Genomic DNA, 18,468 nt, shown 5'->3' with positions numbered 1-18,468 from the left:
AAACAACTTGATCGACAGCTGCTTGTTGGGAGCTTGTCTGAAGCTGGGCTCCCATGAATGAATACCCGTCGGTAGGAACACTGCAATCTGTTAACACTTGGTGGTTTACATGGACTGAGTGGATACCCTGGGTGGGGGTGGGGCTGGCACAGGTCCTTCTGCTCCCTCTGGCCTTCCTTCTCAGCTGACATGGAGCCAGGGCCCCTGCCCTGGCGAACCCAGACCAAACAAACTGTCCTGGGGCCATGCGGCTTCCAGGGGAGAAAGCTTTGGAGAAGGAATTCAGTACCGACCTGGCCACCTGGCCCATGTCCCCAGCAGATGCTAATGTGTCTGGCTGCTTAGCAGGGGCTCCGAGAGAATGTGGTACAAAAAGGACTCTTGGCATACCTTGTCGCTGCGCGGCTCTGAAATGCTTCCAGAGGCCCTGGCCACTGCCTCCCTGTGGCCTTCCTGGCTCTGGTCCCATCTGATGGCAGATGGCAGAACCACGGGTGGGGTGGGGCCTGGGAGGGGATGTCTGGGGAAGGTGGCTGTCTTTTCTGTGCCTTGGGTATCACTGTCCCAGGGTGAGCTGTCACGTCTTTCCCCTCCTCTCCAAGAGGATGCTTAGACTTTGGGGGCACTGATGGGAGAGTCAGATCCCAGGAGGGCAGTGGGAGGCCTTTTCCTGTGGCCCCCTGGAGCTCCTTGGGGTGGTGGGTGTGTATGAATGGCTTCCTCTCAGATGATTTTGGAGCTGGAAAGGACCTTGGTAATCAGTAGTCTAATGCAGAGGTTCCTAACCTCCAGGATCTAAAGCCTGATGATCTGAGGTGGAGCTGATGTAATAATAATAGAAATAAAGTGCACAATGAATGTAATACACTTGAATCATCCCCCAACTACCCACCCTCTCCAATCGGTAGAAAAATTGTCTTCCACAAAACCAGTCCCTGGTACCAAAAATGGTTGAGGACTGCTGGTCTAATGGTACCCAACCTGGACCCCAAAGCAGTAATGTAGGATGTTTGTCCCTGGTGTTTTGTCTATATATATATATATACATCAAACAAAGGAAATCAAATCCATAGCCATGACGAGCCCTTCCATGCTAACAGTACTTTTGAGAATTCCTTTGCTTTGGGCTGGAATTTATCTGCTGGGTGAGTCAGTGTTGGTTTATGCCCGTTGATAAAAAGCTCTGGTTAACAGTGATTTATATCTTGGATTAGTAAATCTGAGAAGATGAATTAATTATTGCTTAATAAGTGTGTGTGCTTGCTTGACACATGTTTAGGGAGCTAAGCATGAAATCTCTCGGGAGAAAGTTCTAAAAGAAGATCTTTGTGAAGAGATGGGGGAGAAACTGCTGATCTGGTGTAACCCTCTCCCCTTACAAATGAGGACACCAGAGGCCCAGAGTGTTGAGAGCTCATACTTAAAGCCATGGCTGCTAAAGTTCCAGAGATGAAACTGGAATCCAGCTCCTCGAATGCCAGCCTCCTGTTCTTTCCATGACACCCAGGCCTTTGGTCATGCCTCCTTTGTGGAGTTGGTTCTGCCTTATGAAGCCACTGATGTCCTTGAACTCCAGATGAATTGGGTCATGGTAACCAAAGAGGGCTTCCCTGGTGGCTCAGACGGTAGAGTCTGCCTGCAATGCAAGAGACTCAGATTTGATCCCTGTGTCGGAAAGATCCCCTGGAGAAGGGAATGGCTACCCACTCCAGTATTCTTGCCTGGAGAATTCTGTGGACAGTGGAGCCTGGAGAGTTACAGTCCATGGGGTCGCAATGTCAGACACAATTGAGCGACTAACTTACACTCTCACCCAAAGGGGATCCAGGCCCCTAGGGGACCCTGAGGTGGTGTGTGTTCCTTCTGGGCTTTTCCACTCAAAAGCCATGTTCACGAGCAAGTGCCCTCCAACCCCTTTAAAAAAAAAATCACTTCATTTGTATTGTTTCTGTGGTCAGGAATGTAGAAAATGAGCCTATTATATATAAAAAAAAAATTTCCTAGAAGTGAAAAAGAACTAAAAGAGAATGGAAGGAAACTGAATTAGGAAGACCTGCAGGGAGACTGAATCTCAAGAATTTAAAGAGTAGTCTTTCTAGAGCCCAGGGGATGTGGGGACATTAAACTCTGTCCATGGGCTCAGAACTTGGGATCGCCCAGCAAGCCCATCATCCAGGTGGTGTGTGTGGCCCATGCAAAGAGAGAATGAAGCAGGCTCAGAGATCACTGGGGGCTTGGTGGAGAGCCTGGCTCACGGGTGGCTGCTCCAGGATTTAAGCCCAGGTCTCTGGCACTAAAGCCAGCATCTTTCCGGTGATCCCTCCGCTGACCTAAACCCTGCCTTTCCTCCCTCCCTGCAGACACATAGAGAACTGGCGCGGTCTGCACACGCTCAACGCCGTGGACATGGAGCTCTACACCGGCCTCCAGAAGCTGTGAGTGCACCGGCTCCCGGCGGGGGTGGGGCAGGGGCCAGCCCACACGCAGTTCAGGCTTCAAGATGCAACCTGAGCCCACGTCCCCCAGGTTAGCGCTTTCCTCAGTCCTGTGCTGGACCGATGGTCCCCAAGGAGCAGGGGTACTTCCAGTCACCTCCTCCTTTGGATTCAGTGTGAGTGTCGGCGGGGAAATTGGGGTGGGGAAACGGAGGAGTCTGCAGTGTTATAGTCACTGGACCTGTCTTATCCACTTGCCAGGATGGGCACATTTCTCACCCTCACCCAGGTCCCAGTGGGATGTGAGCCCAGATCCTGCCCACTGGTCCTGTGGTCCTGTCCCTCAACTGGACCATGCGTGATGACCGGTGATGAAGAAATGCATTATTTACAGAGGTGGCTGTCGTCCACTCTTGGCCTCACTGGCTGTCAGCCTCGGCCCAGAGCAGAGCTGTAGCTCTACCCTGTAAGCTCTGCTGACCCTCTTTTCCTCTCTCGCTTCAGGACCATCAAGAACTCAGGACTTCGCAACATCCAGCCCAGAGCCTTCGCCAAGAACCCCCACTTGCGCTATATGTGAGTAGAGCTGGGTCCCGGCCTCAGGAAGTCGGTGGGTGGGTGGGGGCAAGCATATGGCAGCGAGAGAGAGTCCTGGGTTGTGAAGCCCGAGGCCTGAGATCTGGACCTGGCTTCGCTAGTGTGTGTCCTGGGGCAAGTCCCATCACTTCTCTGGGGCTCAGATTTTTGCTTCTTAAGATGAGGATTTTGGATTTGATGATCTCTGAGGTTCCTATAGGAAGGTAAAGCCTGAGACTAAGGGGTTAGTTTGTTCACTTTTTATGATGAAATTTGCAACTTAATGGGAATGTAAATGAGAGAAAATTCCCCATATAAGTGTAGTGTTTGATGTGAATACTACTCTTCAGAGACCATTTGTAGGGGTGTGTGTGTGTGTGTGTGTGTGTGTGCTGGGGTAGGGTTGGCTGAGGGAAAGCAGGTCCAGGTCAAGTGTCACGTCTAGATAGATCCTGGGTTCAGTGGCGAAGAGTTCTGGAAAGCAGAGACACCGTATATAAAGTCACACAGCTTTGGGATGTGCTCGAGGTGACCAGGCTCTGGTGGGATCCTGTCTGTGCCTCCGCCTCCTGCCTCTCCCCTCCCACCACAGCCGTGTGTGACGGTGGCAGGGCCTCCGCAGGCTCAGCTTTGCCTAGACCCGTGCAGATGGAATCTCATGAGCCTAGTGCTTCCTCTCTAAGCCTAGTTCTGGGCTGAAAACTCTGGGATTTGATGGGAGGACCACCATTTCCTGGGGAGAGACGGGCTTGAAGGGAAACCTAGAGCCGGCAATTAGGGAAAGTGCCAACACACTGCACCCGTGGGGTCGTTGGTATTCAGTCAGGTCTCCTTTGCGGATGGTGGCCGTCTTGGACATCTATGGGGCATGTTCTCCAAGAGCAGAGATTCCGTAGGAACCAGCGGGGTGGAGTCTACTGTATTTGGCCAGAAAATGGAGGAATGGTGTACAGACGAATCTTTCCTTCGGCCACCTGAGAGTTGCTCTGGTGTAGGCACTTTGGACTTGAAGGGCATCCGGCTGCATCGGAATCTCACAGGAAGAGACAGAGCATCTGAGGGAAGTGGAGGGGAGGTGGAGGAAGAGAAAAGATCGTGGAGAATTCTGGTGGGAGAGTTGTTTCTCCTTTGGGGGGTCCTGGCCTCACCCTGGGCCTTTGTGTGTTTTTCCAAGCACCTAGTGAATGCTTAGGGCTTCCCTGGTGACTCAGCAGTGAAGAATCCACCTGCCAATGCAGGAGGCAGAGGAGATGCGGGTTTGATTCCTGGGTCAGGAAGATCCCCTGGAGGAGAGCGTGGCTACCCACTCCAGTATTCTTGCCTGGAGAATCCCATGGACAGAGGAGCCTGGTGGGCTATAGATCATAGAGTTGCAACAGAGTTGGCAACATCTGACTCCACCGAGCAAGAGTGAGGGCTTGATAAGTGTTTTGTTTTGAAATCAGTGATGGCCACCTCTGCTTTGTGCTGAACTTTTTTTCCTCCCTTTGGACATGGCACACCGCAGGGCCATTGCTCAGGGTCTTATGTAGTAGCCGTGGGGGACCAAGTCCCCCTCTACCCCCCACTGCAGACGTCTCAATTATTTGTTGCCCCCTTGCCCTAGTTAAGCCTCTGTGGTGGGATTCTCCTGATGTGTGTTCTTTGCAGCTGGGAGTGTAGCTGGGACCAGAGGAGGGTCTTGGACCAGATGTTGCAGGTGTTTATTTTACTGGGAATTTGACGTTCCTTGTAAACTGTCCCAGGGGATGAAGCTTTTGCCCTCTAAGAAGTCTCCTTTTCATACTAACTCCTACCAGGGTCACGAGCCAGATGCCCACAGTGGACCAATGGGGACAGTGGGAGCTGGGGGCCACGTGTTCCCTCTTTGGGCCAGCCTGTAAACAATTCTAGCAGATTGCTGCTGAAAGAAGGTGGAGCGTTGGGTTGCCAGAATTACTGTGGTTTTTTTTTTTTTTTTCCCAAGAAGAACTGGAGGCTCAGTGAAACCTCTCAAGTTTTAAATACTGGCACTAAAAATAAAGCCTCTCAATGCCATGAGCCAGGCAGCACTACCCTGTGGACAGAATGTGACATAGGGAATGCCAACTTGGGGGCCGGGGTCAGACCTGGGGGGACAGAAGCTGCCCGCATGGGAGAGGCTCTATTCCTTTAGACAGCAGCGGCTTGGTGCTCAGAATCTGCCTGCCATCACCTGCAGCTCTCTGGACATTTGAGATGTTTCCAGATGCATCGCATGTCCAAGGGCCACAGATGTGGGGAGAAGCATGCAGCTTGGGTTCCAGGTGTCTCTGAAGTGGGTTGTACTAGAACTTGTCTTTGAATTACCCTTGAGATCCCTGAAGAGGGCTGTGACCCACCATCTCTTTTGAGATGATCCGAGTCTGCTGGCAGTGACAGGCTGGTGGGGCTTTGCAAGATTCCCCAAGGCTTTGGGGGCAGGAAGGGTGCCAATGGAATAGGTTCTGATGATACCAGTGAACCTGCCCGTGACCTTGGGCCCCGTTTCCTCCTGGACACACTGGCCAGCTCTTGCCCAAGTGTTGAGGCTGCACAAGGATCAAGAGTGAGAGGGACAGGTCACTGTCAGTCCAACCCCATTTTGGGCCTGTCTGCATATTAAGGATGAGCTGGCTGCTCAGATCCACGTGATAGGGTCAGCATCTGGCCCAGGGGCTGCTGGAGGAGGAGCCTGGGGGTCCCAGAGAGGAGAGTCAAGAGGTCCAGCCATGTGCACGCGCTTCATCGATGGGTTTACTTATTAACTTTTCCCATTTACAGAGACACACCCCACATCTCGACTGAGTGAATTTCCCGGCAGCTCAGGGACACTTTCTCCTGGCAAATGGGCCAGGTTTCTCTGCTCTCGCACAACATCTTCTATTTCTGTCCTCTGAGTGCATTTACAAGTCTTCAGGCCCCAGCTGAGCAATCATAAGACGGTCACTTACTCCAGCACTAATTGCTGAGCTCTGGCTTGGTGGCTTTCTTCCCCTCTTCTTCTTCTTTTTTTTTTTTTAGGCTGATGGCTAAGTCTTTTCTTCTCCCCTTCTGTACACAATAAGAAGCCGAAAGTGAAATCATTGCCTTCTGTACTGATGTCAAGTTATCCAAGTTGTTCTGATTGGTCCAGCTGTCCCGCACCTCTAAGCTGCTGTTGCATTAGTCATAATACTCTCTCATGCCAGAAAATGAGCCAGCCATATGAAGGCCAAATTGTCTGCCACAAAGAAGCCTGGAGACTAGGACTCTTCAAGGTTTATGAGTGACTGAGCATCTCTTTTTGACTGTGTCTGTCTTCTTTGTCTTTTATTGAGTGTGAAAAACTAAATACTGATTTATATACATTTGAGAGACTAAAATATTCTTGACCCTTATATATCCTTTCCTTGGTGAAAGACTTTGGATTTTGAATTCTTAAGGATAAGGATTTTCCAAATGGATCATTGGAACTACTATTTGATCATCTGTAAAATGGGTGTAATGATAGTGCCTGTTCTAGTGATAGGATATGATAAAGATTTGTGATAGAAGGCACATATAACACTTAGCCCACTGCCGGTAAATCGTGTTTATAAATGCAAGCTGCTAGTAGTGATGGAATTGCTGTTATTACTGGGGTGGTGATCCTAGAATCAATGAGGAGAGATAATATGGCTTTGATGGTGGTTATGACCACTTCTTTATTAAAGGAAAAGCTGGATTTCTGTCCTGTGTCTCTCTGGTGACTAGAAGACTCCAGACTACTACACTCTCCCTGATGACTTTCTTCCTTGAATACTGATTGATGAACAAACCCTGATAGATTCTCTATAGTCTCCATTTAGTCCATCTTGCTCTAGATCAGGGATCCCTAACCTTTTTGGTACCAGGCACTGGTTTCATTGGTTTCGTGGAAGATGTTTTTTCTATGGAGAAGGCAAGGGGCTGGAGGGATGGAGTATGCCACCGAGATCCCTGGAATGGGCTGTTCATAGCAGGATTTGCGATGTTATGAGAATCTGATGCTGCCACTGCGCTGACAGGAGGTGGAGCTCCGCGGTAACGTGAGCGATGGGGAGCGGCTGTAAATACAGATGAAGCTTCCCTAGCTCACCCGCTGCTCGCCCGGTTTCTAACAGGCCACAGACCAGTACCCGTTGGGGACTCCTGCTGTAGACCGTGTGCACACCCTTCTTACCTCTGTTAGTTTCAGAAAGGATCCAACCAGTGGCAACCGAAGGGCTTACACTTTGTTGATTTCCATCTCACTTGAGACCACACCCACCAGGACTACAGAATTTGGATTGCTTGCTGAGTGCTCTAACCTCACCCCCTGCTGCAGACTCTTCTCTTCCTTTCTGCGGTTTGTCTTCTCTGGGATGGCTCACATACATAACAGATAGCTGCAGTTTGGAGTCCCCATAAGCAGTCATGACAGTCTCTACCTAAGACCTGCACTCAAATGATGGAGCTTGCTTTCATCCACAGAGCACTGACTGGTTTCAAAGTACTTTCTCCTATATTATCTGCTCTAACCCCTTTACCATCCTGGGTGGGGGAGTGTGGTAGGCAGCCTTCCTTTATAGCCTGGAAGACAGGTCCAGGGGGGGCCTGACTTAGAAATAGCAGAGATACAACTGCACTGAAGTCCTTTGGTTCTCTTTCCAAGAATCTTTCTCCTGTGGCTTATGGACCGGGAGGGACAATGTTTTTCACTGATGCAATTAAAAATTTCTTAACATTTTTACAAATTTGCATAAAAAATGCAGGTATATGAGAAGCAGGGGAAAGACTAATACTGATTAAGCACTTACTATGTGCCAAGTACTGGACCTGCTACTTTGGTAAATATGATCTCGCCCCTTACAGTAACTCTTAAGTTTGGACTCCCCACCCCCATTTCATAGATGAGGACACTGAGGCTCAGAAGTCATAACTGAGTTTCCCTAAGGTCACGTAGCAGTTAGTGGTACAACCAGGATTTGGACTCTGATCCTTTGGATACTAAAGTCCATGGACTTTTCTATTCCCTTGGCATGTTTTGTTTCTCTGTCAAGCTTTCACAGCAACAATTCCTTGTGGTAGGGGTGGGGGAGGGTCTTTAAAGTTTTATTAGAGAGCAGCCATTTCTCTAGGGGCATTTAGCACCATCCATCCTCAAAGAGCTCCCGTTTAGAAAGCTCCATTTCATTTCTTTGCCTATTCAGGTCAAATCCTATAACAACAGCTACATTATGACCTGAATATCTTTGTTGTAAGATTTCTTAACGTTAGCCTGTGGCCCACTTATTTCCAAGAATATGTAATGTAAGATTCCAGCAAGCCAAGAGAATTTATTTAATCCCTTAGAGTGGTTGTGACGGGACCTTTCTTGTGTTCAGTTGGTTGATTTCTCCCCCTAAAGCTCTGAATATCACACTAAGTTATTCCTCTGCAAATGTACATGGGATCTTCCCTCTGAGAGAGCCAGCCTGGAGCTGACCTGTGTGGGAGCAGGGTGGGGTGGGGAGGGGAGAATGTCCTGATGTGGGCTTGATTATTGTGTTAATTGTGGGCATGTCAATTGTGTTATGTTCACAAGGAGTGAAAGTCAGCAACACTGGGCAGGTAGGATTAGAGGAAGTGGCCAGGGTCCCTGCCCTTTCAGTGACACATTTGAGCTGGCAGCACATTTTTCTGGAGACCACTGGGGTGAACAATTGGTGAGATGGATTTATGATGTGTTGTGAAACACTCGGTGTTCTCTCTCCTTGAAATAACCACCCCAGTCTGGGTCTAAGACAGTGTGTAGATATTGTACCAGTAGACTTGTGCCTCTCTGCTTGCCCTTTACCTCTGCACTGATTTTTCTCCAAGTCCCAAAGGGGTCGTGACTGACACACTTGTCCCCAGATCTCTTCTCCATGTGTGCCCTCCCACCTGTTTTTTGTAGAGAACTTAGCCATTGGGCATTGTGTAGTAACAGTCAGGAATGTAGGCTTTGGAGACAGAAAGGCCACAGTTCCGATCCTGTATCTTCTTTGTACAACTTTGGGAACTTAGGCAAGCTGATGAGCTTCTGTGAGCTTTGGAGGGAATGTAAGAGTTCCCACTTCGTGAGATTGTTCTGAGCTTTAAATGAGATGATGCTTCAGAAGTGCTTAAGACGGTGCTTTATGAAAGACTCAATATTTTCTTTGCTGTTATTAATGACTTCTTCCTTGCCAGTGGTCTCTGATTTCACAGAATCATGGATAGGTAAAAGTGGAAGGGGCCTTAGCACTAAACCCCTAACTTTATATTCCTCGCCCTGCTCCCATCCTGGCCCTTTGGACTCATAAATCAAACTGCCTGGCTGGCATCTTTACTTGGGTGGTTAAGACACAAGGCAGACTCAACTTGGCCAAAACAGAATTCTTGATTTCATTCCCTGTCCTGACTCCAAACCTTCAATGTTTCTTGTTTCCCTGAATGGTACCATCCACCAGATCGCTGAGGACAGAACCTTAAGAGTCATTTCTGACTCCTCTTCCCTTTCCCCGCCCAGCTCCACCCTTCCACCCTTCAAGTCCATAGGCTCTTTATATCCATCTGCTTCTCTCTCCCTCCACAAAGGCTGTCTTGATCCAAACTACCGTGCTCTCCTCTGGCTCTATGATAATTGCCTCCTAACTGGTTTTATTTCCTCCACTTTGTCCCCTGCATTTGATTCCCAACACAGTTGCCAGAGTGATGTTTTAAACACATAGATCTGATTGTGTCCCTCTACTGCTTAAAGTCCTCCAACTACTTCCCTCCTTACTGACAATAAAAACTAAACCTCTCACCGTGGCCCCAGGATTCGAGTTGATTTGGTGTCCATCTCCCTCTCGGCTTCCCTTGCACTCTTCTCCCTGGCCCTCTGCTGCAGCCTGGGAACCTTTCTTTCAGTCCTTTCAACACACCGAGCTCTTGGCCCTCCTTGGAGAGTTGGCGCTTGCTGATCCATCTGACCTGCATGAATCGCTCGCCCTAGTTCTCTGCAGTGTTCGCTCCTCCTCATTTCCCCCAATGCTCAGCAAGTCATCTCTAGCCTCCCAGTCCAAGTGGCCTTTCTTCACCTCACTCTTCAATACACTGTTTCCTCAGCCTTTGTTACTTCTGATGATCTGACAGTATGTGTTGTTGGTTTCAGTAGCTAAGTTGTGTCCCGCTATTTGTGACCCCATGGACTGCAGCACACCAAGCTTCCCTTCACCAGTCCGTCACTGTTTCTCTCTCGAAGTTTGATCATATTCTTCTCCATTGAGTCGTTGATGCTATCCAACCAACTCATCCTCTGCTGCCCTCTTCTCCTCCTGCCTTCAACCTTTCCCAGCATCAGGGTCTTTTCCAATGAGTCGACTCTTTGCATCAGGTCACCAAGGTACTGGAGCTTCAGCTTCAACAGCAGTCCATCCAATGAGGCTGATTTCATTTAGGACTGACTGGTTTGATCTCTTCGTAGTCCAAGGGACTGTCAAATGTAAGCCATTTTCATTTGTTTACTTGTTTACACTCTGGCTCCCCCACTAGAATAAACTTCCACAGAGCAGGGACTTGGCTCCCATGCCTAGAAGAATGCCTGTCACATGGGCAGTGGTCCTTGGCTCTTTGTTGAGTGTGTGAGTGATGCTAATCTGCCTTGATCATTCTATGGAATTTCTTCCCATAAGAAGCCCCAAACATACATACACCATTTCTCACACATTTTCAGGGATTTGCAGACTTCCCCTGAATCCTGGGTTAAGAACTGTTTCCAAGGATGTCCCAGAGAGAGGTGTGTAGTTTCTGGGAGGTAAGGATTATACCTAGCAGGTCTTGGCCATTTAAAAAATATTATACCAAAAGCAACGAATGAGATTTATGTTATGTCATATTCTCATGGGCATAAAAGAAGGCCTTCATAGTTTAAAATATCGAGTATCATTAATGATAAATCAGGAATATACTGGTACAGGATTTCTTTTGGGGATGATGAGAATATGTTCTAAAACGGATTATAGTGAGGGTTCCATAACTCTATAAATATACCAGAAACCAGCGACTTGTACATTTAATCAGGTGCCTTGTATGTAAATTATATATCAATAAAACTGATGAGTGTGTGTGTGTGCACACGCGCGTGCATTCCCATCCCTCCTAGCAGAAGCTTTCAGAGCCTGTGTGTGGTCCATCGTGTCTCTTCGCCCTCTGTCATGGGACAGAGGGCATTAATGTTCCAGACGGAGGCTGTTCCATTAGCCTGAGTCTCGCTGGGGAGGTGATGGGAGTGAAGCCACAGCTGACTTGCTGTGGACTTGGAATATGAGAAAGAAATAAACTTTTGCTGTGGTTAAAAAAAAGAGAGAAAAGGATAAATCAGGAATGGCAGTAGCTGTAACCAGTGCCCAGGTGGGCTGCCAGGAATGCACATTCACTCTTGGTGCCTTAGCTGCCATCCTGTTCCTTTCGATCCTACTCAAGAGAGGGTCTCAGGATGCAAGTGAGATGGCTTTGGACCTTCTCTAATTTACATGTATAAGGAAGAAAATCATAAGCAAGTAACGTTTCTTTTATTATTGGAGTATAATTGCTTTTCGATGTTGTTAGTTTCTGCTGTACAGTGGAGTGAATCAGTTATATGGATACATATATCCTCTTCCCCTTGGGCCTCCCTGCCACTCCCCCCACCCCCATCCCACCCTCTAGGTCATCACAGAGCGCTGAGCTGAGGTCCCTGTTCTGTATAGCAGCTTCCCGCTAACTGTCTATTTTACACGTGGTAGTGAGTACATGTCAGCGCTACCCTCTCAGTTCATCCCCCTCTCCTTCCCCGACTGTGTCCACATGTCCATTGTCTCTATCTCTGTCTCCACTCCTGCCCTACAAATCGGTTCATCTGTACTGTTTTTCCAGATTCCACATATATGCTTTATGTGTTATTTATGACAAAGGTGTGACCACTCGCACCTTTGAAGCTCTGTACCTTCTCCAGTCTTTGAACACAAGGCAATGGAGGAGCCACTGGTTTAGCCTGTAAGTGTGATTGTGGATCAGAGTTGGAGCATCTGAGGAGGCTTCCTGGAGGAGGTGTGGGTTTGGATGGGTGGACAGCCTGCTCACGGCACAGGGGCTGCCGCTCACTGCAGGGTGAGTACAGACCTTCTCCAAAGGTCTTCCTTCGGAGGACCTTCCAAATTATTTTGGAATTTCTCCCAGAGCTGTGTAGACACATGTTCATGGTTCCAGGCCATCATGTCTGGTCAGCAGGGAAACGCTGAAAGAATTCCAAAGGAACAGAACTTCAAAATGGAGCCATGCATCAAGGCAGTGGGATTTTTGCAGATCTAATATTGTGGGAAGCTCGAGTCAGTGGTGTGTCTGGGTGGTGGTCTGGAGTGGAGAAGATGCTTAACTCTGGGTCCACATCTGAGTGCGGGGAAGGACTCGGCCCCTGACTGGCTGTCAGCTGTGAGAGGGACTCTTTGGCCATGACAGTGCTGGCTGACCACAACTTACATGTGACTTTGCCCTTTTTCTGCATTATCTGTGACCCTCGATGAGCTGTGTAACACATTTAATATGTTTTCACATCTGTAAAAGGAGGCAATGTTATAAATGGCCCAGACCGGGCCTCACTGAATTTTAGGAAATTCTTCCTGGAAGAAAGTGTTAGTCAGTCAGTCGTGTCCGACTCTTTGCGACCCCATGGACTGTAGCCGATCAGGTTCTTTACCCATGGAATTCTCTAGTCAAGAACACTGGAGTGGGTAGCCATTCCTTTTTCCAGGGGATCTTCCTGACCCAGGGATCGAACCTGGGTCTCCTGCATTGCAGGCAGATTCTTTATTGTCTGAGCCACCAGGGAAGCCGTCCTGGAAGAAAAGTGGCCATCAGGGGCATGGCCAGAGGAAAGCTGTTTCCAGTTGGTTTTGGCCCTCCACCCCCACATCCCTGGAATGGTAGTCACTCCAATGCAGTGAGTTCCAAAGACATCTAGAAAGCACTGGTTGTATGCCAGGGCATTAGCTTGTATGCACATATTATGTCACCTTATGCTCATAATAGCAAGTGGACACTATTGTTGTCTCCATTTTACAGATGGGGAATTAAAGGCACAGGGAGCTTAAGTGACTTGCTTACGCTTACACAGCCGCTCAGTGGCAGAGACAGAAGCCAACCCTGGATGGGCTGTCTCTAGGACTCCAGAACTTGTGGTCTTCATAATGGTCTTCATGGACGATCTCTGATCTACTGTCCATTGACTGTGGCCAACTCAGGTCCAACCTGGGCTGGTGTCAATTCTCGAGCCCAGCTGGACAGGAAGGTCGAGTAATAAGCTTCAGAGCAGTGCTTCTCAGAATAGGGGCTATCTGGGGAGAAAGATCTTTGGGAGACTAAGAAGGACTCCCCGAAAACTGAGTCCTGCTTTAACTGATGGCCAAAAGGGTCAAGGAGAGCAGGTGACCCCCTTTAGCCTACTGGCTGGCACTCAGGAGAGCCATTAGCAGGTCTCACAGAGCGGGTGCTCCACAAAGAGAATGGAGTGGTTGAGATAAATGGAGATAAATCCGTGCTGCAATATGTGGGTGCAGGAACAGCGGGTGTTCCATCCACTCATTTTCAGGAAGCTCGGGGCTGCTGTCCATGTCATCAGCTCTGGGCAGGACCGTGTCTGTAGGTGGCAGACCTCAATGCAAGATCTGAGCATGGGAGTGGGAAAGGAGGGGATGTGGAACAGACTAGAGGAACTCTGAGGCCCAGGCTCTGCCCTGTCATGATTTCATACCCATGTTTGCAGCTTCAACACTTGGTACCTCCTGGTGCAGTCGAGTGGTGTTTCTATAGAGGTGCCTGCATCCTCGCATTCTTCCCGTGTCCCAGCTCCTGTGACGTCTGATGACTGCAGGGAGAGCCTCTGTTGTCCTCTTTTGTTTTTTTAAATTAAAAAAAATTATTATTATTTTAAAGTTTATTTATTTGGCTAACTGGATCTTAGTTGTGGCACGCAGGATCTTATGGTTGTGGCATGTGGGATCTAGTTCCCTAACCATGGATTGAACCTGGGCCCCCTGCATTGGAAGCATAGGGTCTTAGCCCCTGGACCATCAAGGAAGTCCCTGTTGTCCTCTTTTATTTTTTTAATTAAAAAAATTATTATAATAAAGTTTATTTGTTTGGTTGTGCCACGTCTTAGTTGTGGCCCACCGGATCTGATAGGTGGGATCTAGTTCCCTGACCAGGGATCGAATTTGGGCCCTTGCATTGGGACCTTGGGGTCTTAGCCACTGGACCACCAGGGAAGTCCCTGTTGTCCTCTTAAACAGATACCCCTTGGTCCTATTGAATCCAACATGTGTTTTGTACACTAGAACTCACCAAGCTCCCGATTTTCAGTTTGGAGTTTCTTAGTCTCCACTCATTTCTCTGCTGCCTGCAAAGAAAGTAGATTTCTAGTCCACTCACACCCTCATTCTCCTGGGAGATTGCCCCTCTGGAGCCATGGAAAGATTGGCTCCTTGGTCCCTAGTGAGGCAGGTGGCAAGCTTCCTAAATTGAGTCTCTTTTTTCTTGTCCCTTTGTGTCTCTCCTTCAGGCTCCCTATGGTCCTGGGATTACTCACATCTTCCCTCATTATTTCTTCCTTTTCTCTTTGTTTTGTGGATAACATTGTGATCCACCCGTGGCAGACCCAATGTGACCCAGACTATATGGCCATGCACCTCTCTTTGCCAGCCACTGTCTGTGTTATTTATTTTGCAATTTTCATAGTCAAAGCCCTACATTCAGCATAAATCTTGTGTTCTTTCTCATTTCAGGAAACTCTGTTCTCTAGGATTCTTTGGACTGAACTTTAAGAGTTTTATGTAACTTCATCAGCTTTGCCTTTAAAAGCTCAGTCCAGTGCTGAGTAAACACTCTGGACTGCATGTCTCCTAACCTTGGGGATTAGACTGTATGCCTGTATTTTCCAACCTTGATTATTCTCTGTAGATTTTCTTTTCTTTTTTTCCTCCCCTCCCCTAAGGCATCATTACTTCCCATTTGTCCACAGCTCTTTTCTCCATTTTTCTTGTTAAGGACAGATTTAGAAAATGAGATTAGTCTCGTGGCTATTTTGGAGTCATCATTAATTTTTGGCCCTCGTCATGCCTTAGCAGGCTGGCAGTCTCGTGTCTTTCTTCCTGGTTTCTTCTTGATGGCTTTGTGAAAGTCTCTTTTGTTCCTGGGTTAACCCCTTTTGTCTCATGGGGCTTGCCTTGGTCTTGAGGGGCCTCTGCCTTTTTTGGGTGGTCTTTTAGGTGATGCAGGCATTGTGACTGTTCTGGCTTGGAAGGGCAGTGGGTCTCTCAGATCAGACCTGGACCATCTGCTGCCCTGGCTGCCAGGAGGGGCTCCTCCCCATGTTTACTTTGCAACCCTGAAATAGACCTTTAGAAAGGTATGTCTTTCCCCATGATGTGCAAGGTCCTTGGGAGGGAAGACTAGGTCTTATTCCATCATGTTTGTTTCATGCTAATTGCAGGTTTGAAAAAGGAATGAATGAGGGAGTAAATGGAAGAGTGAAAACAGCATATATTCTGGAGGTGACATTGGATCTCCAGCTTTGCCAACTCTTTCTTTAAGTTGATGCTCTCTGCCCAAGAGTGATGTCTCAGTATCCTTCCCAGAACAATGGGAGGGAATTCCTACCCTCCAGACCTTTATATGAGGATTCAAAGAGTGAGCATACAGCACCTCCCTTGGTGGCTGCATGTGGCAGGTGCTCAGTACCCAGTCTGTCCTGTGTCTTGGAAACTATTGCAGAAGCTCAGAAGTTCAGTCCTTGTTAAGGAACTTGGAAGCCCAAGCTCTAAATAGGTGGATCTCAGGCTTCCCTGGAATTCTAACCCAGTATTTGGGGAAAACCAGGAACTCAAAGATAGGGGGGTTAGAAGGCTGTGTTGAGGAGTTGGTTGGAACCAGTGGAGCCTGGTTCTCCCTCCACCATCCCTCACTATATGCCCCATTTGCTGTCAAGCAGTAAATGTCAGATGCCTCCTCATCTCCCTCTAGAGGGAGGGCTTGGTGCTTCCCTGCCAAGAGCCCCAGCCTCTCAAACATGCGTGTGTGCTCCGTTGCTAGTCCCATCCAACTCTGTGCACCCCTATGGACTGCAGCCCGCCAGGCTCCTCCGTCCGTGGGATTTCCCAGGCAAGAATACTGGAGTGGATTGCTATTTCCTTCTCCAGGGGATCTTCCCAACCCAGGGATCAAACCTGTGTCTCCCGCATTGGCCTGCAGATTTTTTACAACTGAGCCACCTGGAAAGCCCTCTTACACACCAGTGTCCTAAGAGATCTCCCCAGAGCTGTCAGTCATAACCCCATCTTGCAAGTGTTTTCTGTGTAATGGGAAAGGAGATTTTTTTTTTTTAATTTGATTGCACCATGCAGCATGTAAGATCTCAGTTCCCTGACCAGGGATTGAACCCACGGTCCCTCCTTGGAAGTGTGAAGTCTTAACCACTGGACCACCAGGGAAGTCCCAAGGAGATTGTTTAAACATTTCAGAGCCTCATGAATGTGCCCCTGATGCTCTTAGACCAAGAACCAGATTCCCTTGGTCTTCAAGGTGAGCATGCAGCCTGGACAGAGACCTGAGTGGGAAGCAATACAGGCCTGGTGGCAGCCTGGGGACCTGTCCCAGGGCTCTCCACTGACATCTCCCTCTCCACCTGTTCTCTTGCTCCCGCTGCCCTGCGTTTCCCTCCAAACCTCCATCGTGCCATGCCGCTCTGCTCACGGCCTTTGTGGTGATCCCTTGGGTGGGAGACTTTCATCCAGCCCCCAGGCTCTTTAATTAGCTCCTAACCTTCCTTCCAGTTCCAGCTCAATAATGGACTGAAAGCAAGCTTTTTGTGACCCCCACCCAACCCCTGCCACAAGTGCTGTTACCATCACTTTTCTTAGGGCCCTGTTCTTTTTCTTCCAGGACACTTGTCTCATAAAATATACATTGGAATTGAATGATTATCTTTTAGTTCTGTGAATTCTCTGGACAAGAATACTGGAGTGGGTGGCCATTCCCTTCTCCAGGGGATCTTCCCGACCCAGGGATTGAACCCGGGTCTCCCACATTGCAGGCAGATTTTTTTTACCATCTGAGCTCCCTGGGAAGCTCCAATTCTGTGATGTTTGTTGTCCCTCCTGGGCTGAAAGCTCCCTGAAGATAGTCATCCTGCCTCCCTCCTCTACCACCCAGTACCCAGTCCTTGGCAGCCCCTGACACATGGCAGGCACATCAGTGGATGAATGAATGGGTGACTTGATAGAAGGGTTGCATCATCATTTGTTTCCCTTTCCTCATTGGGCAGACCCGAAGCCCAGAGGCATTCGGGGCCCAGCCACCGGGCAATAGAAAGTAGGCTTCTGCCTTTGAGAATCTGATCAGCCTCCTCTGATGCTTGTTAAGTCTGGTTCCATACTGTGTCAGAGCCACTCAAAACCAGTTGCCCCCAGAAATGCCTGCTCCAAGGGGGGAATCAGAGGGATAACCTCACCCACCCACCGGCCACCCCAGCATCTTCCTCCAAAAATGAATGGGCACCTTAGTCCTTTGTCTTTTTCCACATCTGGAGAGCTGGGCTCTGTCCCAGGGGTTGGGTAGCTCACCCCCTCCCGGCGGCAGTGGGGCTGCCCCCTGAGTGCCAGCTGTCTGTCTGCAATCAGGAATCTCTGCTGATGCCAGGGAGGGTGGTGTTTGCAAAGAGCAACCATGTGCTCCTTATTTATTGTGTGGAAAAGAAAACAAATTAAGGCCTTGTAATTATACAGTGAGGCATGTTCTTAAATAAAGCTTAAGCAGTCAGAACTCCATTTGAAATATTAATAATCGCATTTCCCAGCAGCCTTCTTCTCTCTCTCCTCTATCCCTCTCCTCCCATCCTTCCTTATTCCTTTTCTCCTCTGTCGCTCTCATGGGGGCAGGTCTCTGCTGGGACCTCAACTGTGTCTGAAAAGCTTCGCTTGCCGGCTGGGACTGGGCATCCTTGTGATCCCACAATGGTCTTTTTTTAAAGTATTTATTTATTTGGCTGCATCAGTTCTTGGCTGCACATGGCATCTTCATTGCATCGTTCAGGATCTTTTGTCGTGGCACACAGGCTTAGTTGCTCTGTAGCATGTGGGAATCTAAGTTCCCAGACCAGGGATTGAACTTGAGTCACCTTCATTGCAAGGCAGATTCTTAACCACTGGACCACCAGGGTAGTCTCCACATTTGTCTTTTTAAAGATCATCAACCTGTTTTTGTAGGTGATTTCAGAGGCACGGGGCTGGTTGTGCTAGGATTTTTTTGACCACTAACCACCCTCATTCCAGTTAAGCCTTGAGAAGAGGGTAATGTTGTGTTGAGGACCCGAGGATTGGAGCCAGTTGGAACTGGGCTCCATTCCCAGCTTGACTGCTGACCAGCTGCAAGACTTCAGTGAAGTTCATCTAATCTCTCTGAGCTG

General features: G+C 48.7%; 1 protein-coding gene across 8 annotated transcripts in view; it reads left to right on the top strand.

The window, feature by feature from the left end:
- Window positions 1–18,468, top strand: part of NTRK3 (neurotrophic receptor tyrosine kinase 3) — a 419,093-nt gene that overhangs the window by 76,713 nt on the left and 323,912 nt on the right. For all 8 annotated transcript variants that reach the window (XM_043922244.1, XM_043922243.1, XM_043922240.1 and 5 more), the window contains 2 exons: window positions 2,361–2,435; window positions 2,940–3,011. In XM_043922244.1, coding sequence (XP_043778179.1) covers window positions 2,361–2,435; window positions 2,940–3,011 — 147 coding nt within the window. The remainder of the gene's footprint in view (window positions 1–2,360; window positions 2,436–2,939; window positions 3,012–18,468) is intronic.

This window comes from Cervus elaphus, chromosome 13 (genome assembly GCF_910594005.1).
Source record: "Cervus elaphus chromosome 13, mCerEla1.1, whole genome shotgun sequence".
In the NCBI taxonomy this organism is placed as follows: Eukaryota; Metazoa; Chordata; class Mammalia; order Artiodactyla; family Cervidae; genus Cervus; species Cervus elaphus.
Note: the sequence above shows the minus strand (reverse complement) of the source record. Positions and strands in the feature narration are given on the sequence as shown.